This window comes from Antechinus flavipes, chromosome 6, assembly GCF_016432865.1.
Source record: "Antechinus flavipes isolate AdamAnt ecotype Samford, QLD, Australia chromosome 6, AdamAnt_v2, whole genome shotgun sequence".
NCBI classification, from domain to species: domain Eukaryota; kingdom Metazoa; phylum Chordata; class Mammalia; order Dasyuromorphia; family Dasyuridae; genus Antechinus; species Antechinus flavipes.
In genome coordinates, this window is record NC_067403.1 from 255,344,834 (window position 1) to 255,365,562 (window position 20,729).

At 68.5% G+C, this 20,729-nt stretch overlaps 2 protein-coding genes across 3 annotated transcripts; both read right to left on the reverse strand.

Annotated features, from left to right (window-relative positions):
- Nucleotides 1-1,632: 1,632 nt before the first annotated feature.
- On the reverse strand, nt 1,633-15,008 carry MAP4K2 (mitogen-activated protein kinase kinase kinase kinase 2). Its single transcript, XM_051964675.1, has 32 exons — nt 14,879-15,008; nt 14,678-14,735; nt 14,477-14,567; nt 14,140-14,204; nt 13,889-13,944; nt 13,506-13,553; nt 13,256-13,298; nt 12,940-13,012; nt 12,740-12,871; nt 12,597-12,659; nt 12,398-12,479; nt 12,203-12,310; nt 11,958-12,036; nt 11,814-11,872; nt 8,013-8,056; nt 7,892-7,930; nt 6,553-6,586; nt 6,323-6,427; nt 6,128-6,232; nt 5,994-6,035; nt 5,737-5,821; nt 5,537-5,616; nt 5,324-5,384; nt 4,993-5,116; nt 4,745-4,803; nt 4,074-4,177; nt 3,725-3,902; nt 3,326-3,394; nt 2,833-2,919; nt 2,424-2,494; nt 2,276-2,331; nt 1,633-2,082 (listed from the first exon to the last, which is right to left on the reverse strand). Exons 1-32 carry the CDS (start codon nt 14,972-14,974, stop codon nt 1,995-1,997), a joined length of 2,484 nt encoding a protein of 827 aa, XP_051820635.1. The 5' UTR covers nt 14,975-15,008; the 3' UTR covers nt 1,633-1,994.
- Nucleotides 15,009-15,305: 297 nt separating this feature from the next.
- On the reverse strand, nt 15,306-20,484 carry MEN1 (menin 1). Of its 2 annotated transcripts, XM_051964647.1 has the most exons (10): nt 20,383-20,484; nt 18,353-18,803; nt 17,626-17,834; nt 17,408-17,536; nt 17,248-17,288; nt 17,079-17,166; nt 16,487-16,623; nt 16,232-16,367; nt 15,984-16,139; nt 15,306-15,872 (listed from the first exon to the last, which is right to left on the reverse strand). In XM_051964647.1, the coding sequence occupies exons 2-10, from the start codon at nt 18,795-18,797 to the stop codon at nt 15,423-15,425; spliced, it is 1,791 nt and encodes a 596-aa protein (XP_051820607.1). In that variant the 5' UTR covers nt 18,798-18,803; nt 20,383-20,484; the 3' UTR covers nt 15,306-15,422. The 2 variants fall into 2 exon arrangements, with proteins under 2 accessions (XP_051820607.1, XP_051820606.1); XM_051964646.1 differs by lacking the exon at nt 20,383-20,484 and having other exon boundaries at nt 18,353-19,945.
- Between the last annotated feature and the right edge of the window lie 245 nt (nt 20,485-20,729).

Genomic DNA, 20,729 nt, shown 5'->3' on the forward strand with positions numbered 1-20,729 from the left:
CAGAATCTCGCTGCCTCTCGGCGCACAGACGGGCAGGGCGGGCATCGCTGGGCAAGCCCGACATCGAGGACGTGGACGCAGGAAAAACCGCGAGGCGGCCGGCAGAAATGGAGACCAGCGTTTGTGCCGTCCGAGAAACGCCCCAAATGGACCCATGAGATACGTAAACGGTATCGAACCCAGCGATGGAGAGCGACCTGTGACTGACCGCCCTGATCCGGGCTATCCACGCTAATCCAGATAATCCCAAACCATAAATAGGAGCGGAGTTTGTGACCAAAAAGGGAACACGGCAGATAAAAACTGCTTCTCTGGACAAGGGAGACCTCTCCTAGATGGAAGCCTGTTGTTTTTAAGCCCACGGCGCTCAATAAAGTCTGCGTGATGTTGCCAAGTGACTTCCTCTTCCTGAGACTGATTTCTCTCGTGTTCCTTAATTAGGTCTGAAACAACACTCAAGAGCAACCCAACAAACACTTATAAAGTACCTACTATGCGCAAAGCGCTGTCTTACCGGAGCCGGGACCGCCTCGAAAATCAAGGCAAAGTGCGCTTCTAGGGCCTCCTGTCCCTGCCGCACTGAGCCAGCCCTCCTCCCGTCCTCCCCACGTGTGAGCGCGCTAGACCCAGGACTTCGGGCCTTTAGAGTGAAGAGTCTCGGGATCGTTGGCTTGGGATTCCCCGCCCCCCACGACCCACCTTGCAGCGAGGGGCTCCCCGAGCTGTTCGCTCACCCCCTTTTCCCCTGCTGTGTTGGGTCCCCATGTAATCCCGACCTCGTGAGCACATTTCCTCTGGTTTTATCATCGTTCTAGTGAAGGAGACCAGAAAACCCCCAAAAACCTTTTTCAAAGGACGTTCTTCCCCTCCCCCCTGGCTGAGCCTCTGGGCCCCCCTCGGCCTGGCTCAGCGGTCCGGAGCAGCCTCGGTTTTACGTTATCTAAAGCTTTTCCATCCCGGAGAGAACTCGAGAACACCTGAGTCCAAACCAGCCCCTTTCGTAGGTGAGGAACCTGAGGCAGGGACGAGGTAACCGCCCAAGAGGCGACCTCAGAGCGGGCGTTTAGGCGCAGGGGCTCGGCCAGAAGCCTCCCGCCCACCCCCACACCTTGGCGCGTGGGTCTAGGGCTCCAAAGTACTCGCGCGCCTGAGCCTCCAAGGCTGGGATTGTCTCTCAGGGAGTGGAGGCCGTGGCCCAAGATCACGTGGTGAGCGAGAGCTTCAGGGCCTTCCTCGTGTCCCGCTCCATCCTCTGGTAGCTCATGGAGGCGACACTGGCGGGGCCCAGGAGGCCCGGAAGCTCCCAGCCCAGCTAATGATGCCCGGGCGCCGACCTCCGCGGCTTCGGTGCTTCCCAAGGCCTTGGAGGCCGCCGGGGCACGGACAAAGCTGCTCCCTCGCCTGGCTCTTTCCCGGCAGAAGCCCCCGGGACCCCCCCTCTCCTCTCCCTCGAAGCCCACCTAGGCCCGCCCCGCTCGGAGGGAGGGCAGCCCCGGGAGTGCCGCAGCCGAAGCGACGTGCCCCAGCAGCCCCTGGCATCCCGGCTACGCCAAGGCCGTGGAAGGTGATCACGGCGAATCTGCGGGCCCCGGGGCCCCTCCCTCCCTGCAATGACCACGGGACCCAGAGGAGGAAAACAAGTGGACTTTAATACCAATATAGCATCTGTTAAATACCACGTTCCCTGGGCCATGGGGAGGGGGAGCCCTGCACCACCTGCCCCGGGGGCCGAGCCCATTTCTCCGGTTCCATGCCAGCGCCCCAGCAGTCTAAGAGAGAGCCTGCAGCCCAGGGGCGGAGGGCACAGTCACAGCAGCTTGGTCCGGTCCAGTTATTGCAAGGGGGTGGATGGGGGTCCCCGGCCCCCGCCCCCACAAACATCTCAGGATCACGCGTCTCCCCGCCTCCTCCAGAGCCCCCGGCCCTGCCGATCCGGCGCCTCCCCGGGGGCTCCTCCTGCCGTCCCGCGGGGCCCGGGCCTGGGCAGGGAAGGCTCAGTAGCTGCTCTGGTGGCCGGTGAGGATGTAGAGGTTGCTGTGGGCCCCGGGGTTGTCTGTAGGGGTGCTCTGCAGGATGATATCTCTGGGGGGGAGAAGAGGGGGTGGGAGTGGGGAGCAGGAGGTGAGCTGGGCCCCGCGGGCCTGGGCCGGCGTCCCGGAAGCCGTTCTCCTCGAGGACGCTCCCGGGCCTTTGCCCGCAGCCTTTGTCGTCCCCTCCTCCTGAGCGCCCCCAAACTCCAGACTTGCCCCCTGAGGACCCGGGCTCCCAGCCTCACCTGTGGGCCCCGAGCACTTGGAATATCCTCGTCTCGTCCGTGATCTCCTGAGTCAGCTGGGGGAGGGGAGGAGGCGGGTGTCACGGCGAGCGGGGGCCATTCAGGTCCCACCGGGGGAGCCCCCCATCCCCCCCAGACCCGGTCCTACCTCGTTTGTCTCCAGGCTCCGCCCCTGCATGCCGTGCTGCCAAAAAGCCAGCACACTGTCCTGGAGGCAGACTGAGGGCGAGGGGGCGTCAGCGAGGGCCGGGCCCCCTCCTCCCCCTGCCCCACCCCCCATCTCCACAGACACTAGGAAAGGGCCCCCATATCACAGATGGGGAAACCGAGGTCTGGCCCGCCCAGAGTCCACAGGCAGAGCCTGTCCGGCCACTGGCCTTCCCGGCCGCTCTCAGCAGCATTTTCCATCCGGAACCTCCCAAGGCGCCCGCCCGCCCCTCAGAGCGCAAATCAGCCCCAGGCTCCCGGTCCTGGTGGTCTGTACCACAATCACACACCCGCTCCCTGCCCCCCCTGCAGGCACTGGCTTAGCCCCGGACCTGGGGGCCCCCACTCACCCACAGTCTCAATGGGAAAGTCAAAGGTGAGCTCTGGGGCCAGGGCGCCGGTCGGGGCCCCCTGAAGGTTGACAGTCCGGACACAGCCTGCAGGGCGGGGCCGGGCTCAGCCTCCAGCCCAGGGGACAGCTCCCCTCCCCCCCAGGGACAGCTCCCCCCCCCCCAGGGACAGCTCCCCTCCCCCCCCCGGCCCAGGGGACAGCCCCCCCCTGACAGCTCCCCTCCCCCACAGGGGACAGCTCCCCTCCCCCACAGGGGACAGCTCTCCTCCCCCCAGTGCAAGGGACAGCTTCCCTCCCCCACCCCAGAGACAGCTCCCCTCCCCCAGCCCAGGGGACAGCTCCCCTCCCCCCCCAGCCCAGGGGACAGCTCCCCCCCCCCCAGGGACAGCTCCCCTCCCCCCCCCCAGCCCAGGGGACAGCTCCCCCCCCCCCAGGGACAGCTCCCCCCTCCTCCCCCAGCCCAGGGGCAGCCCCCCGCCTCAGTCACTCACGTTCGAAGCACACCAGCACCGTGTCCCGGTCCACCTGGATCACCTGCTGGGCAGCGCCCGGAGCCCCCTCTGGGTAGGGGAAGCAGAGGCTGAGCTCAGGCCCCAGGACCTCCCCGGGCCCCTCCCTGACCCCCAGGCCGGGGCCCCCGACTGCTCCTGGTTCTTCTGGTTTAACGGAGGGGGGACTGAGCCCAGGGACTTGGTTGGGAAACAGCCCGTTCGGGGCAGGCCCTGGGCTCCAGTCTTTGCCTCAGTTTCCCCAGTGGTAAAAGGAGGAATAGCAGGCTAAGGGCGGAAAGCCTGCGGGTCTCGGAGGCTCCCCTGGCCTCAGTTTCCCCATCGCCTCCCACCCCGGGGACCCTTAAAAGGAGCGACGGGAGGCCGCGGCCCCTCGCTCACCGGGCGGGATGAGGAAGTCGGGGCTGGGGCCGGCTTCTAGCGGGAGGATGTGGAACTGCAGGCCGAGGCCGTGGTCCCCGGGCCCCGTGGCCCCCACGCACACCTGAGGCAGCTCCTTCCCCTCCAGGATCAGAGGTTCCAGGAGCCCCAGGGGGTTGGGCAGGACTGTGCTGAAATTCTGAGGGCCAGAGGGGGCAGCAGCTTCGTCACCCAGTAGGGGAGGGGCGGGCCCAGAGACCCTCCCCATCCCCCACCCCACCCCGCCCCAGGCCCAGAGACCCTCCCCATTCCTCATGGCCCCCCCTGCCCCAGGCTGAGACCCTCCCCAGCCCCCTCCGGGCTCCCAGACCTTGAGAAGCAGGAACTTCTTCAGGGGCTCATACCACTGCAGGAGCAGCAGGCTGGAGGGCAGGGCGGCCAGCAGGAAGGTGCTCCCCGTGTAGGGGTTGCGCACTGGGGGGGAGGGAGGGAGATTCCCGTCAACAGGCGAGCGCTGGGCTCCCGGGAGGGAGATTCCCAGCCTGGGCGCAGATTCCGGGGGCCCAGCCGGGAGCAGGGAGGGAGGGAGGGAAGCCTCCGCTCCTGGGCGGCCCCTTCGGGCTCCCGAGCTGTCCCGGCAGCCTCCCGGGCTCTCCCCCACCCATCCCCGAGCCCCTCTCGGAGCCCCCCAAAGCTTTGGGGATTTGGGGCAACGGTGACGCCGTCTCCCCGGGGTAAGGGGCTGACCCCCCCATTCGCTCCTTTTCAGGGATGTCCCTGCCGGACGCCCCTGGTGATGAGGGAGGAGCAATGCGGCGGGGGCACAGGCAGGGCACTGCCCGTATCTCTCCTCGCGGGCACCGTCAGCTTCTGCCAGCGCCGCGGCCGCCCCCCCGCCCTCCCCCCTCCCTTCTGCCCCCCCGGCTCTCCTATCCGAGCCCTAGCAGGCCCAGCCCCGGGCCTGGCACAGGGAGGCGGCCGGTGCCCTCAGGGAGGGCTGCGGGGCAGGGGGACGTGGGCAGGCGATGCCCCGACTCTCACCCACGCGGCACTTGAGACAGCCTCTGGTGTCCGCGATCTTCACAGAGAGGGCGAAGCGCCTGCGGAGGAGGCTGCCGTGAGCCGGCCCGCAAGCCCGGGCCTTCCCCTAGGGAAGCTTAGGGAGGGGCCGCCAGAGCCCCCGGACCCCCCAAAACCCTCGGACAGCGCCCCCCCAGAGCCCCCACATCCACCCTTCGGTCCTGAGGGACAGAGCCGGCAGGGGCCCTGCCCTCCCCCCCACCCCCTACCTGGGGATGATCCGCTGAGTGAGCAGATGGGTGGGGATGGAGAGGGGGGCCTGGCGCTGCCGCTGCTGCTGCCGCTGCTCGAACAGCGCGGGCAGGTCGTGGGCCCAGACGTGGGTGGTCTTACCTGGGGGCAGGAGGGGGAGGGGCAGACCAGGAGCTCAGGGCGCTCCCCGGGAAGGAGCTCAGAGCCAGGATCGTCGCCCCCCCCCCCCCAGACGGGGAAACTGAGGCGGGGGAGGTGAAGGCCAGAGAGCCGCGGGCTGGGCCGTGGGGGACGTCCCTTAGTCCCGAGCCACCACCAACCCCCCCCCAACCCCCCTTCCCTCGGCACCTGACAGGGAGAGGAGGACGTTGTTGACACAGTAGAGCCAGAAGCAGCGCTGGGGAATCAGCTGGGAACAGAGAGGCCCTGCTCAGGGCTGCCCCAGCCCCGCCCCCAGCCCCGCCCCCAGGACCCCCCCCCCCCAGACCGCGGCCCTGTAGGAGCTCCTGGGGCCCTGAATATGGGCGGGGTCACACGGACAAAAGGCCCCTCCCTCCTCACCTTCTCCAGCGTGTCCTCGTGCAGCTCGTGCAGGTTGAGGGTGTAGATCCCCTCCTCGGCCCCCACCACCAAGAACTGGTCTGGGGGAGCAGAAGTCTGGGTCAGGGGCGGGGGAGGGGGGGAGGAGGAAAGGGGGTGAGAGGGAAAGGGGGGGAGGGGCCCCGGCCACGCCCCCCTGGGGCCTCAAGGGCCGGCCCTACCTCTGGTCACCGGGTGGATCCAGGTGACGGCAGCGTGGATCTGGAGCGGGCAGCCATTGAAGACCTTGGAGAAGCAGGCGCCCATCTGGGGCCAGGGAGAGAGAAGGGGCCTCTCAGAGGGGCCCGGAGCCGGCCCCCCGCTTCTTCCCAGGCCCCGGGGGCTCGGGGCCTCAGTCTCCCCATCTGCTGAAAGGGCGCAGCGCCAGCCCGGACCACGCAGTGCCGGGGGAGGGCAGGTGCGGGGCTGGGACACTTACGTGGACTTTGGGGGTGGGCGGGAGGCCGCGACAGCAGGACCGCTGAGGAGCAAAGGGAGGGGCTCAGGGCCGGTCTGGTCCGGCCCCCCACCCCTTCCCTCCCCCGCCCCCGGCTCCCGGGAAGTCCGGCTCACCTCCGTGTCCTCCTTGCGCTTCATGGTGGCCCACTCGGAGGAGAGCAGCGGCGGGGTCTCGGGGCGGGCCAGAGGCAGGTCCGGCGTCCCTGGGGGCAGGGGGCGCTGCCGTCAGCCCTGCCCCTCGTGGCCCCCTCCTCCTCCTCCCAGAACCCCGACTCCCGAGCTGCTCCCGCTCCCCCGACCAAACCTTACCTGGCGGAGACTCGGGGGGGTCACTTCTGCAGGTCCGGGGGGTCCGGGCCCCCCGAATGGCGACCTCTTGATGGTTCCCGTTCCGTCCTCAGGGGAGTCCAGGACCTGAGGAAGAAGAGAGCAGCTTCAGGGGTTGGGAATCAGCTCCCAAAGCTTTTGGCCCCTCTGGGCACCCAGGCCCTTCCCCACCCCCCCAGCCTGAGCCCATCCCCCGGCCGCCGCTGTCCCACCTGTCTCTCCAGAGCCGGCTTCATGGTCAGACTCCTGGGGGAGAGAAGGCCCGTGAGCGGCCCTGGCCCCGCTGCCCCACGCCGGGGAGGCTCCGGGCCCACAGCGCTGCCCGCCAGCCCTCGGGGGGCTCATTGTCACCTACCCCGAGAGGCGCCGGCGACGCTGGGGGAGCGAGGCCGGCACGCGGACTCTGGGGCGCACGGGGGAGGGGGGCGGGGGGCGCCCACCAAGAGCCAACTCATAGCAGGCCCAGGGGGCTTTGGGCAGAAATCGCCGCCTGCCCCGACACAGGCCGAGGAGACTGGGCGCCGGCTCCCGCCCCAGGCCCGCTTCTTCCCTCCCGGCTCCTTCCCTCGCGCTCTGACTTTTCTCTCTCAGCAACGGGTGTTAAAAGGCAACAAAGTCATTTTTTTTTTTAACAAAGTCATTTTAAGGAAGACCAAGAGCCAAGCTCGCTGCCTGGGTCTGCTGGGCGCCCGTCCTGGGCCGGGGGACCGGTCACCCCTCACGCCCCCCATCCCCGCTGCCCTCTGAGCGGCCCAGAAAGCTGCCAGCCCTGCCGGGACTCGGGGCAGGCGGGCAAGGGCCCATTCAGTCAGGACCTTTCCAGCCTGGGCCTGAGACCGGGCCCTGCAGCACTGCCCTCCTCCCTTCCCCGGGCCTGCCCTCCTCCCCCCCCCTTGGGCCTGCCCTCCTCCCCCCCCCCCCGCCTGCCCTCCTCCCTCCCCCGGGCCTGCCCTCCTCCCTCCCCTGGGCCTGCCCTCCTCCCTCCCCTGGGCCTGCCCTCCTCCCTCCCCCAGGCCTGCCCTCCTCCCTCCCCCCCAGCCTGCCCTCCTCCCTCCCCCAGGCCTGCCCTCCTCCCTCCCCCAAGCCTGCCCTCCTCCCTCCCCCAGGCCTGCCCTCCTCCCTCCCCCGGGCTGCCCTCCTCCTCCACCTGAGGAAATGCCCTTGGATTATTCACAAACTGCCCCTCACCGGCCTCCTCTGGCCTCCCTGCCTCCAGGCCCTCCCTTCTCCGGTTCATCCTCCTCACAGCCTCCCTGAGGCTCATGGGCCTGGGTTCTCCCCTCCTCATGCCCAGGACTAGGACGCCCCCCAGGAAGTAGCCTCTCCCCGGGCTGGGGAACGAGGCTCCCCCCCCAGCCCCCAGGTCAGTGGTGACCCGTCTGTGGACATGGGCGTCTCCTCCCCTGGGAAAACAGTCTCCTTGGGGCCGGGGGCGCTTTAACTTCTGCCTCTGCCCCCCCAGAGCCGCGCGAGGCTGGGGGGGCCCGGGGTCTGTCCCCAGGGCGGGAGGAAGCCGGCCACAGGCTGGGGGTCACCGGGGCCTCCGCTCACCTTTCCTCCAGGGCCTCTTGGACCGACTGCAGCAGACTCCTGCGGAGGGGGGCACAGGGGGGCCATGGAGCCAGAGCCCTCCCCGTACCCGCCCCCCACCCCCCGCCCCCGCCGCACCTACCCGGCCAGCTCCTCCTTCCCCAAGAGCGTCCACTCCTCCTCCCACTGCGGAGAGAGAGCCGCGGTCACGGACCGAGAGGGAGCCGGGCCGGGGCCCGGGGGGGACACAGAGGGCTCGCGAGAGGGCCCCCCCCCGTCAGACACACGTGTGCAACACCCGGCCAGGACCCCTCCCCCAGGGGGTGAGAAACCGCTCCAACCGCGCCCAGAGAAACGCAGATTATGGAGAAAAATAGGAATGGGAGCAGCCGTGTGCGTGGGGGGAGGGGATGGACGGTGTGTGGCCACGTGCGTGTGTAGTACACATATGTGCACACACGCAGAAGCATAACACACGTGCCTATACGTACAAATGCCTACACGTAAACACATACATGTAAACACACGGCCTATAACAAATACACGTAGACATACACGTGTTGTCACATACAGACCCACACACCTACACACGTGCACACGTATGGACACGCGTGTCACTTTAAGGCTCCCAAAGCGCTTTGTCAGCGTTCTCCCCCCCTTCTCACCGGCTCACACAGCGGCTCCGTCTCCTTCCTCCTGGGGGCGCCAAACTTCACCTGGTGAACTGCAAGGAGAGGGCGCCGTGAGGCGGGGGCCCAGGAGGGCAGGGGAGCCGCTCCTCCCTCTCCCCACCGCCCGCCGGGGCTCACACTGGATCTCCGACGGCGTCCTCTCCGCCTGGCTGTGCTGGCCCCTGGAGCGGATCGTGTCGGGAAACAGGTCGTAGGTCTGCGGCAGAGAGGGGGGTGAGGTTCGCGCCCCCCCCCACGGCCCCAGCCCCGCCCCCGACGCCCCCCGCGGCCCCCGCCCCCCCCCACGGCCCCAGCCCCGCCCCTGCCCCCCCCCCCCGCCCCCCGGCCCCGCCCCCGACGCCCCCCCCCCCCCCCCCGCGGCCCGGCTCACCTCCAGGTCACAATCCTCCGGAGCAGGGATGCCCAGGTGGGGATCATTGAGCTTGTCCAGGAGCTGCATGAGGAGGGTCCGGGGGAGGGTCTGGGTGGTGAAAGGGTGCTGGGGGGGAGGGGGGAGAAAGGAATCAGGAGGCTGCCCCGCCAGGGCCCTCGGCCCCTCCTCCTCCCCTCCCGGGGCCCCTCTGACCTGCAGCAGCTTCTCGGCCGGGGGCCTCTTCTTGGGGTTCTTGGTCAAGGCCAGCTTGAGGAAATGGTGGAAGTTCTGGGACCTGAGAGCGGGGCCGGGGCTGAGCCGGGCCGGTGCCTGAGGGACCGGCACCCGCCCGGCCGGGGGAAGGGGCGCCAGGGCCGGCCCGGGGGAAGCGGGGGGGCGTCCGGCCCGAGACGGGAGGTGGGTCGGCCACTCACCAGCAGGCCTTCTCCTTCAGCTTGGGCGGCTGGAAGCTGCTCTTGGACATCAGCATCAAGGCCCTGGGGGGGAGGGGAAGGCGGCGGTCAGGAGCGGTCAGGAGCGGGCTCGGCCAAGCGGGGGGCGGGGCGCGCAGACTGACCTCATGGGGTGCAGGTGGAAGAGCGGGGGCTGCAGCTCGGCCAGCTCGATGGCGGTGATCCCGACGGCCCACACGTCGCAGAGCTCGTTGTAGCCCCCCTTGCGCTCCACGGCGGCCACCTCGGGGGCCATCCTGGGGGCAGGGAGACGGTCACCTTCCTGGCCCCGGGGGCCCTTCCCCACGGCCGCCGCTCCCCTTACCAGTAGGGCGTCCCGATGAAGGACTTCCTCTTGGCCACCGACGCCGTGAGCTCGCCAGACACACCAAAGTCAGCTGGGGGGGAGGGGAGCCAGCTGCTCAGGAGGCCCCCGCCTTCCCCGGCCCGAAGCAGGATACACCTGGCTGCTTGGCCCGGCTCCCGGCCTCTGGGTCAGCCAGAGCCCTCCGGGGCCACAGCCACCCCCCCCCGGGGGCCCCAGGGACTCGCCCCGGCCAAGGGGCCGGCGGGCGGTTTGTCAGGCCCCCGGCCCCCCCCCCCCATCGCCCCTCGGGCCCTCCCCGGCCCCCCCCATCGCCCCTCGGGCCCTCCCCGGCCCCCCCCAGCACTGACCCAGTTTGACATCTCCATGGAGAGTGAGAAGAAGGTTGGCTCCCTGTGGGGACACAAGAGCGGGTTCTCCACTGTCCCCGAGGGGAGCCCCCATTGGGCGGTTCTTTCGCCCATCCCCTGATGTGGGGACCCCAGAGACCCCGCCCCCCAGGACCCCTCCCACCTCCCATCTCTGTCTCTGCGCGCGCACACACACACACACACACACACACACACACACACACACACACACACACGCTGCCCCTACCTTAATGTCCCTGTGGATCTTCCCCTGAGAATGCAGGTGATGCAAGCCCTGGGGACAGCAGAGTTCCTGGGTCGGCCCCGCCCCCGCTCTCCTCCCTTCAGAGTCCCCAAAGCCAGCCCGGGGTGGGGGTCAGGGGGGTTTGGGGAAGGGCCCCCCCCACGCTGCTTCCTCCCACCTCTACTTTCCCCCAAACAGGAAGCGGGTGAGGCAAGAGGGAAACGAGATGCTTCCGGCAACAGGGGAACAGCCCCTCCCCCTCCGGCACCAGTCTCCCACCGGGATCAAGGGGCCTCCCCACCCAAGGGACCAATTAGTGCCTCCGGGGAAGAGACAAAAGGGAAAGCAGAAGGCGGCCGGCCTGGGGGCCCGGGGGCCGCGTACCTTCAGGGCCTCCCGGCACACGTAGGCGATCTGCTTTTCCTCCAGGGGCCCGGTGGCTGAAAGAAGGGGGGAGGTAGAGGCAGGCCCCCATGCAAAGGGAAAGGCCTGCTGCGGCCGGGGACGGGGAGGTCGGGAGGGCCCTCAGGGCCCCTGGGAGCCGCCAGGAGGCCCCGGCCTTGGCCAGGGTCCGTGCCCCCGGGGAGAAGCCCGGCCTGGGAGCCCCCTCGCCCCCCGCCGCCTGTGGCTCTCACCCTGGTAGATCTCCTGCAGGGATCCTCCTCCACAGAACTCCATGCAGATCCACAACCGGTCATTTCTGCATTGGGCAGAGGAAGAGGCTGGGGGGGGCAGCCGGCCCAGGAGGGAGCTTCAGAGACCCCCGGCCGCTTCCCCTCCGAGGGAACAGATCCAGGGAGGGCCCAGATCACCCAGTAACAAGCGGCCCACTCCCTCCCCTCCCCAAAACGAGGGCGGCCCAAGATGGCATCCTCTAGCTCTGGGCATGCAGCTGCCAGAGAGGAGCTGGGGGGGGCACGGAGGAGGGGGAGGGGGAGGGAGGAGGGGGGAGGGAGGAGGAGGAGGGGGTCACCTGAGGTAGCTGCCTAAGTAAGTGACCACATTGGGGTGCCGACACTCCTTGAGGATGGTGAGCTCCTGCTGGAGGGAGCTGATGTCATCTCCTGAAGGAGCAAAGGCTCTGTCACCTGGGGGGGGCAGGCCCGGCGCGCGCCCCCTTCCCTCCCTCCTCCCCCTCCCCCCTCCCCCCGCGGCCAGGACCCCTCCCCCAGGGGGTGAGAAACCGCTCCAACCGCGCCCAGAGAAACGCAGATTATGGAGAAAAATAGGAATGGGAGCAGCCGTGTGCGTGGGGGGAGGGGATGGACGGTGTGTGGCCACGTGCGTGTGTAGTACACATATGTGCACACACGCAGAAGCATAACACACGTGCCTATACGTACAAATGCCTACACGTAAACACATACGTGTAAACACACGGCCTATAACAAATACACATAGACGTACACGTGTTGTCACATACAGACCCACACACCCACACACCTACACACACGTGTACACGTATGGACACGCATGTCACTTTAAGGCTCCCAAAGCGCTTTGTCAGCGTTCTCCCCCCCCTTCTCACCGGCTCACACAGCGGCTCCGTCTCCTTCCTCCTGGGGGCGCCAAACTTCACCTGGTGAACTGCAAGGAGAGGGCGCCGTGAGGCGGGGGCCCAGGAGGGCAGGGGAGCCGCTCCTCCCTCTCCCCACCGCCCGCCGGCGCTCACACTGGATCTCCGACGGCGTCCTCTCCGCCTGGCTGTGCTGGCCCCTGGAGCGGATCGTGTCGGGAAACAGGTCGTAGGTCTGCGGCAGAGGGGGGGTGAGGTTCGTGCCCCCCCCACGGCCCCAGCCCCGCCCCCGACGCCCCCCGCGGCCCCGCCCCCCCCACGGCCCCAGCCCCGCCCCTGCCCCCCCCCCCGCCCCCGGCCCCCGCCCCCGACGCCCCCCCCCCCCCCGCGGCCCGGCTCACCTCCAGGTCACAATCCTCCGGAGCAGGGATGCCCAGGTGGGGATCATTGAGCTTGTCCAGGAGCTGCATGAGGAGGGTCCGGGGGAGGGTCTGGGTGGTGAAAGGGTGCTGGGGGGGAGGGGGGAGAAAGGAATCAGGAGGCTGCCCCGTCAGGGCCCTCGGCCCCTCCTCCTCCCCTCCCGGGGCCCCTCTGACCTGCAGCAGCTTCTCGGCCGGGGGCCTCTTCTTGGGGTTCTTGGTCAAGGCCAGCTTGAGGAAATGGTGGAAGTTCTGGGACCTGAGAGCGGGGCCGGGGCTGAGCTGGGCCGGTGCCTGAGGGACCGGCACCCGCCCGGCCGGGGGAAGGGGGGGGGGGGGCGTCCGGCCCGAGACGGGAGGCGGGTCGGCCACTCACCAGCAGGCCTTCTCCTTCAGCTTGGGCGGCTGGAAGCTGCTCTTGGACATCAGCATCAAGGCCCTGGGGGGGAGGGGAGGGCGGCGGTCAGGAGCGGTCAGGAGCGGGCTCGGCCGAGCGGGGGACGGGGCGCACAGACTGACCTCATGGGGTGCAGGTGGAAGAGCGGGGGCTGCAGCTCGGCCAGCTCGATGGCGGTGATCCCGACGGCCCACACGTCGCAGAGCTCGTTGTAGCCCCCCTTGCGCTCCACGGCGGCCACCTCGGGGGCCATCCTGGGGGCAGGGAGACGGTCACCTTCCTGGCCCCGGGGGCCCTTCCCCGCGGCCGCCGCTCTCCTTACCAGTAGGGCGTCCCGATGAAGGACTTCCTCTTGGCCACCGACGCCGTGAGCTCGCCAGACACACCAAAGTCAGCTGGGGGGGAGGGGAGCCAGCTGCTCAGGAGGCCCCCGCCTTCCCCGGCCCGAAGCAGGATACACCTGGCTGCTTGGCCCGGCTCCCGGCCTCTGGGTCAGCCAGAGCCCTCCGGGGCCACAGCCACCCCCCCCGGGGGCCCCAGGGACTCGCCCCGGCCAAGGGGCCGGCGGGCGGTTTGTCAGGCCCCCGGCCCCCCCCCCATCGCCCCTCGGGCCCTCCCCGGCCCCCCCCAGCACTGACCCAGTTTGACATCTCCATGGAGAGTGAGAAGAAGGTTGGCTCCCTGTGGGGACACAAGAGCGGGTTCTCCACTGTCCCCGAGGGGAGCCCCCATTGGGCGGTTCTTTCGCCCATCCCCTGATGTGGGGACCCCAGAGACCCCGCCCCCCAGGACCCTCCCACCTCCCATCTCTGTCTCTGCGCGCGCACACACACACACACACACACACACACACACACACACACACACGCACACACACGCTGCCCCTACCTTAATGTCCCTGTGGATCTTCCCCTGAGAATGCAGGTGATGCAAGCCCTGGGGACAGCAGAGTTCCTGGGTCGGCCCCGGCCCCCGCTCTCCTCCCTTCAGAGTCCCCAAAGCCAGCCCGGGGTGGGGGGTCAGGGGGGTTTGGGGAAGGGCCCCCCCCACGCTGCTTCCTCCCACCTCTACTTTCCCCCAAACAGGAAGCGGGTGAGGCAAGAGGGAAACGAGATGCTTCCGGCAACAGGGGAACAGCCCCTCCCCCTCCGGCACCAGTCTCCCACCGGGATCAAGGGGCCTCCCCACCCAAGGGACCAATTAGTGCCTCCGGGGAAGAGACAAAAGGGAAAGCAGAAGGCGGCCGGCCTGGGGGCCCGGGGGCCGCGTACCTTCAGGGCCTCCCGGCACACGTAGGCGATCTGCTTTTCCTCCAGGGGCCCGGTGGCTGAAAGAAGGGGGGAGGTAGAGGCAGGCCCCCATGCAAAGGGAAAGGCCTGCTGCGGCCGGGGACGGGGAGGTCGGGAGGGCCCTCAGGGCCCCTGGGAGCCGCCAGGAGGCCCCGGCCTTGGCCAGGGTCCGTGCCCCCGGGGAGAAGCCCGGCCTGGGAGCCCCCTCGCCCCCCGCCGCCTGTGGCTCTCACCCTGGTAGATCTCCTGCAGGGATCCTCCTCCACAGAACTCCATGCAGATCCACAACCGGTCATTTCTGCATTGGGCAGAGGAAGAGGCTGGGGGGGGCAGCCGGCCCAGGAGGGAGCTTCAGAGACCCCCGGCCGCTTCCCCTCCGAGGGAACAGATCCAGGGAGGGCCCAGATCACCCAGTAACAAGCGGCCCACTCCCTCCCCTCCCCAAAACGAGGGCGGCCCAAGATGGCATCCTCTAGCTCTGGGCATGCAGCTGCCAGAGAGGAGCTGGGGGGGGCACGGAGGAGGGGGAGGGGGAGGGGAGAGGGGGAGGGAGGAGGAGGAGGGGGTCACCTGAGGTAGCTGCCTAAGTAAGTGACCACATTGGGGTGCCGACACTCCTTGAGGATGGTGAGCTCCTGCTGGAGGGAGCTGATGTCATCTCCTGAAGGAGCAAAGGCTCTGTCACCTGGGGGGGGCAGGCCCGGCGCGCGCCCCCTTCCCTCCCTCCTCCCCCTCCCCCCTCCCCCCGCGGCCAGGACCCCGCGACCTCACCCGGGTCCACTTTGACGATCTTCACGGCAGCCAGCTCGGAAGTCTCGGTGTCCCGGGCCTGTAACGGAGTCCGGAAGCTAGCAGGGCTCCCCCGGGCCGCCCGCGGGGCGGATGGAGACGCCGGGGGCGCGATGGGGCCGCCGGGCCGTGGGGAGGGCGGCCCCCCCCTCGCCCTCCCCCGGCATCCCGGCCCGCGCGCACCTTGTACACGTCCCCGTAGGTGCCCGAGCCCACCCGCTGCAGCAGCTCGAAGCGCTCCCGGGGGTCCTGCAACGACACGTCCCGCAGCAGCGACATGGCCCCGCTGGCGGTGGCCGCCGGCCGCCCGGGAGCCCGCAGCGGCCGCAGCCCAGTGCCGCCCGCCCGCCCGCCCCGAGGGGAGGAGCCCGCGGCCGAGGAGAGCCGGAGCCGAGCGGGCGGGCGGGCGTCGGGGCGGGGCCGGGGCGGGGCGCGGGAGGCGTCCCGGGGAATCCCCGCCGCCCCCCGCCCCGCCCCGCGAAGGCACGGGGCGGCACGGCCGGCCCTCCCCTCCCCCCACCCCTCGCCGGGGGAGGGAGCCGAAGCTCCGCGCCCCCGCCGGTCCGCGCCCACCCCGACCCCCGCCCGAGAGCACGAGCCGGGACACCGGTTTTGTTACAAAAATTTATTCATCTTCCCGGAGACTAAAAAATAAATCTATGTACAAACAGGCGGGGGAGGGGGTGAAGCGCTGGGGGGCGCACCGGGCGGGGGCGGGGCCGGGCCCTCAGAGCCCCTTGCGCTGCCGCTTGAGGAAGGACAGCGTGTAGTCGCTGGGCGTGGACACCTTCTGCTTCTTCATCTGCACCTGCGACTGGGCCGTGAGCTGCAGCTTGATGGCGCTCGAGTTGATCTTGGTGGCCACCAGCAGCTCCTTCATACCCTTCATCTTCTCGCTCTGGAAGGTGAGCACCGGGCCCTCGGGGGGTGGGGAGGCCGGAGGGGCGGGGGCCGGAGCCGGGCCGCCCCCCTCGGGGCCCTTGGGAGCCCCCGGGGTCAGCCCCGGCCTGCGGGGCGCGCTCTTGTCCAGCGCCAGCTTCTTGGGGGGCGGGGGCTCCTCGGGCTTGGACTCTCGCCGGGGCCCCCTCCTGCGGCCTTCGCGGGCCTCCTCCCCCCAAGGCTCCTCCGTCTCCGCAGTCTCTGCCTCCCGACTCACGATTCGGACCTTCTGCCGGACCTGGGGGGCCCGGCGGAAAGCTGAGCCTGGCGCCTCCAGCCCTGCCCCCTCCCCTCAGCATCCGGATCCCCCCCTCCGGCTCGTGCGAGGGCCCCTGGGGGCCCGGCTCACCTGGCCCTCGAAGCGCCCCAAGGACTGCACCAGGAAGGTGGCCCAGCCCACGTGCAGCACGGGGGTGGGGCTCCCCTCTTCCCACTTGCAGATGCCGTCGTAGAAGCGCAGCAGGTGGGCGAAGCACTCGGGGTCCTGCAGGGCTGAACCCTGGGCCTGGAGCCGTGGGGGCACACACAGGTCAGACCCGCTGCGCCCCCCAGGGTCACAGCAGGGGTCCCCCACCCCGAGCCCGGACGGCCCCTCACCTGGGCGTGCTCTCCACCCCGCTCGTCGCCCGCCTCGGCCAGGGCGGCCGCCTCCTTCAGCAGGTTGGGAACCACGTCGTTGGCCACCTCGAAGAACTCCTTGTAGATCTCCTCATCCTCCCGGCAGTAATTGTAGCTGGGGGGGAGGAGGGGGAGGCCGAGTGAGCACGGACGCACCCTCCTCCCCGAGCCCCTCAGGGAAGGACGCCTGCTAGCAGGGAGGAGGGGTGGGGGTCGGGGGGAGGGGGCCCTCACTCCTGGATGACGGTGGCCGTGTCGGCCCAGGCCTGCAGGGCCTCCCGGACGTTGCGGTTCCTGCAGTGGTAGCCGGCCAGGTACATGTAGGGGTAGATGTGCTCGTCCCGGTAGTAGGTCTTGGCAGAGGTGATGCCCTGGGGGGGCTCAGAACATCAGCACCCGCTCCCTGGCTCCCCGGCACCCAAGGTCGAACCGGCCCCTCCTGCCCCCCCAGCCGTGCAGCCCTTGGGGTCCCACAAAGCCCTCGAGGCCCCCCCCCAAGGGATGTGAATTTGATGTTTCTGGCCAAGGTCCGGCCCACAGCTGCTGTCCATCCTGTGGCCCTCGGGGGTCCCCCCCAGGCCGGGGCTCCCCAAGGGCAGGGGTAGGGTCTGGCCTCCGTGTTGTGTTGTGTGTGCACATGTGGAGAGACTCCCTTCTGGAGCCGGAGCAGGCCGGGGGCCCTGCTCCTACCTGACCCCAAGGGCAGGGGCCCCCCTGGCTCTCCTTTCCCCTCCTCCTCCTGGGTAGCAAGTGGCCCTGCTCCCCAAGCCCCTCCCCCCTCCCCCCTTGCTCCCAGCAGGCCTCGCAGGCCTCCCCCCCTCCCAACCTTATGGTAGATGGTGAGAGGGTCTGGTCGACCCGGCGTTGGCTCAATCTCTTCCAGGTCCGCCAGGTTCCCCAGAGCCATTGGGTACCTAAAGAGAAGGCACGAAACGATGCCCGCCGTGGCCTGGGCACCCGCCATTCCCTCCCCCCCGCTCTTCCCCATCACTCACCTTTCCAAGTGTCCCAAGTCGTAGAGCAACCACAGGAGACTCTGTGAGCAAAGAATGGCAAAGATGCATCTTGAGCCTGGGGGCCCGGAACCCGACCCAGGACCCCATGGGGCCGGGAGCCCGAGTCGGGGGCCAGCTGGGGGAGGGTCCCAGGCCTCACCTGCTGCAGCTGCAGCAGCTCCAGAGAGTCCGTGTGCATGTCGATGGTGGGGTTGATGGCACACACCATGAAGGCCACCTCCATCTTGCGGTCACAGCGCATGTAGGAGCCCTTGAGGTACAGCCAGCTCTTGGGGGCAGAGGGGGGGGCGGTTTAGCTCTCCCCCCGACAGCGCCTCGTTCCCCATTCATCCCCCTCTCCCGGGCACAGGGCCTCACCCGCTCGGCCACGCCGGCATTCACCGTCTGTCCCCGGCGGTCCTCGTTGCCTTTCCCGTGCCACGTGACCTCGGCCGTCTGCTCCCCGTTGGGGCCAAACACCACCCAGGCGTGGTCCTCAGACAGGGCCAGGTGGACGTCGCGGAGGCCCAGGGCCTGGCAGGCCCCCACCACGGCAAAGGCCACCCCGGAGCTGTCCAGCTTGGTGCCTGTAAGTGAAGAGGGGCGGACATTCTGGGAGCTAGGCGGAGGGAACCCCAAGCGGGCCCCCTCCCCGCCCCCGTCTCCCCCCCGGCCCTCGGCACGTGTGCTCGCTGGTGTTCGTGTAAACAAAAAGGCATCGACATCTGGCCCGAGCTCTGCCAAGTGCTCTCATGACTCTCCCAAGATTCCTGGGGGGGGAGCCAGGGCAGCCGTCCAGTGACCTTTCCCAGCTGGCTCTGGGTTCCGAGGCCCGGGGCTGGCAGCCGGCCCATCGTCACGTGACCCAGGCAGCCTCTCGGGTCCTTTCTGGCCCGGCCGAGGCTCCCCCCGGGACCCGAGCTCTGAAGGAAAGCTGCCCAGGTGAGCCCCGGCTCCCCGCCTCTCCCCCACGAGAACCGTCCCTCGTCGCCAGAGGATTCGACAACCTGTGAAAGCGCCCCCAGACCTGCCCGCGCCACCTCCTCCCTCGAGGTGGCGGGGGCTCCGCTCGGCAGAAAGGGTCCCTTTCCCCACGAGCCCAAACCTGTGATGAAGCTGAAAAGGGACTGGATGTGGGCTCGGTCCTTGAAGTAGGAACGGCTCAGGCTGTTCCATATGACGTCGGAGACCTTCTTCACCAGCTCCCGGCTAGAAACGCCGCCCTCCCGGGGGTAGAGAGACAGGTCCACGGCGCCGCGGATCTGGGCAGTGAAGCGGGCATAGAGGGCTGCGATGATGGAGAGGTCGACCACGGGGAAGTAGGTGAGGCCGCCAGGGGGGTCGGGGGCCGGCCGGGACTGGAAGGAGAGCTCGGGCACGTTGGTGGGGATCACCCGGTTGACAGCCAGGAAGTGCTCCACAAAGCCCAGCACCAGGGACAGCAGCACCAGGTCCGGCTCCTCTCGGTTCAGCTCGGCAGTAAAGAGCCTCACCACGTCATCGATGGAGCGCAGAGGGAACAGGTTCTTCTGGGCAGCCTTCAGCCCCATGGCGACCTGGGCAGAGAAAGGAAGCCCTCGGACCCTGCCACTGTGCCCGGGCAGGACCGTCCCGAGGCCTGCGGCCTCCCTTCCTGCCTCCTCCTCCCCCTTAGGATTCATCTGACTCTCCTCCTTGGCCCTCGGTGCTCTTGGGAGAGCTCTTTGAATCTCATCTGCTCTCAGGGGCCCTTTATAAACACCCCCCTCCCACATCCCATTTCTTTACCTGGCCCTGAGGCTCCTGGCCCTGAGGAACCCCTCCCCCATATCCCCCCAGGGGACCCCACCTCTTCCTTCCCTCCCCTCCCTGTTTTTGGAGTCCACCACAATTTTCCTTTTCCATACCCCAAATCCCGACCCCTTCCCATGATAAGATGGGAGTGCCCTCTGCCCCGCCCCCTCCCCACACTTTTATAGGAGACAGGGCTGGTTCTGGCCCAAACTCCCATGATATAGAGACTGAGGCTCACAGAGAAAAGGGCTGAGGTCGGGGTAGGGAGGAGAGCTGGGATTTGAGGCTGGTCCTTTCATCCCAAGGCCAGAACCCCTTCTCTCCCACCCCCGTCCTGCTTCACACATCCCCTCCCTTGGGGTCTGGATTTGAATTCTGGCTTCAGCGTCTCCAAAAAGCACAAGTGAAGGATCTGGAAGGACCCTCTAAGCCCACCGTCCTGTCCCCATTTTCTCTCCTTCCAAGGCAGAGATCTGGGTCAAAGCCTCCTGCTGGATCCCCCCACCCCCCAGCCCTGGGGCGGGAGAAGAAACTCTCAGAGAGTAAAAAGTGTCCTCTGGGCATTTCAGTGCCCCCTGAACCCGAGAAGAAAGAATTCTAAGCTTGGGCTTAGAAGAATGGGTCCGGCCATTCTCCCCTTAGGAGAGGCCAAACTCCCCTGCTCTGCTGTGCCTCGGTTTCCCCATTAGTAAAATAGGTGGAGAAGGGACCTTCTGGTTCCACATGGATGAGCATCAGTGGGCTCCAGGGACCCCTTTGCACTCCACTTTCCAGAGTACCCCTCCCCAAGGGGTTCCCCACTAACCCCCTCCCCATTGTGACGTCCTCATGGGGGGCACCTCTCCCCGGGAGCAGGCCACGCTGAGATCTCGGCCCCTCCCTCCCCATCACTTGTTCCCTACTCCCCCTTCCCCCAAAGCCCCACCCCCTTTCCTTCCCCGATCCTGCTCCCTCCAGTCGCCTAGTCTCCTCCTCCATAACCCCCTCCCTTGGCCTCTCCCCCACCCTTCCTGCACCTCCCTTCCTTTCCCTAAGACCCCGCCCCTCCCCGAGCTCCCTCCCCTCCCCCAAGACCCCAGCTCCTCCCTTCTCCGAGGATCCCGATCCCAGTCCGGTCACCCTCGCCCCTCCCCTCCAAGACCCCTCCCTTCATTTTCCCCCGGCCCCCTCCTCCACGACTTTGCCCTCTTCTGTCACCTTAAGCCCCTCTCTCGCACCTGCAGCTCCTCCCCCTCCACTTCTTTCTCCTCCTCTCCCTCCCCAGGATCTGCTGCCCCCTCCCCCGTCCTCGGGCCCGACCAGAGTCGCAGTGGTCAGCGGCGACCCCTCCCCCGGGCCCCAAGCCCCCGGCCCCGCGCCCACCTCCGCTCGTACATCCCACACAAGGAGCTTGCCCAGGAGCCCGCGGGGCCCGGAGCACACCGGGAGATGGAGTCCACCCCGCCCAGCCCCGCGCGGAGCATGCAGGGAGATGGAGTTCCCGCCAGCCGCTGTCGCTCACGCGCGGGAACCCCACCCCGGAAGGCCTCCCCGGGGATCAGGGCGGAGCCGAAGGGCTCTTGGGAAAAGCGGTTGAACGCACTTCGGAATCTTCAGGGCGGAAGGCGGGCGCCGGAAAAACTCGTCTCCCCGTCACACAGCATTCTGGGAATTGTAGTTTCGGCAGCTCACAGCGTGTAAAAGCGCGAGAATAGTGCTCAAGAGTTCCG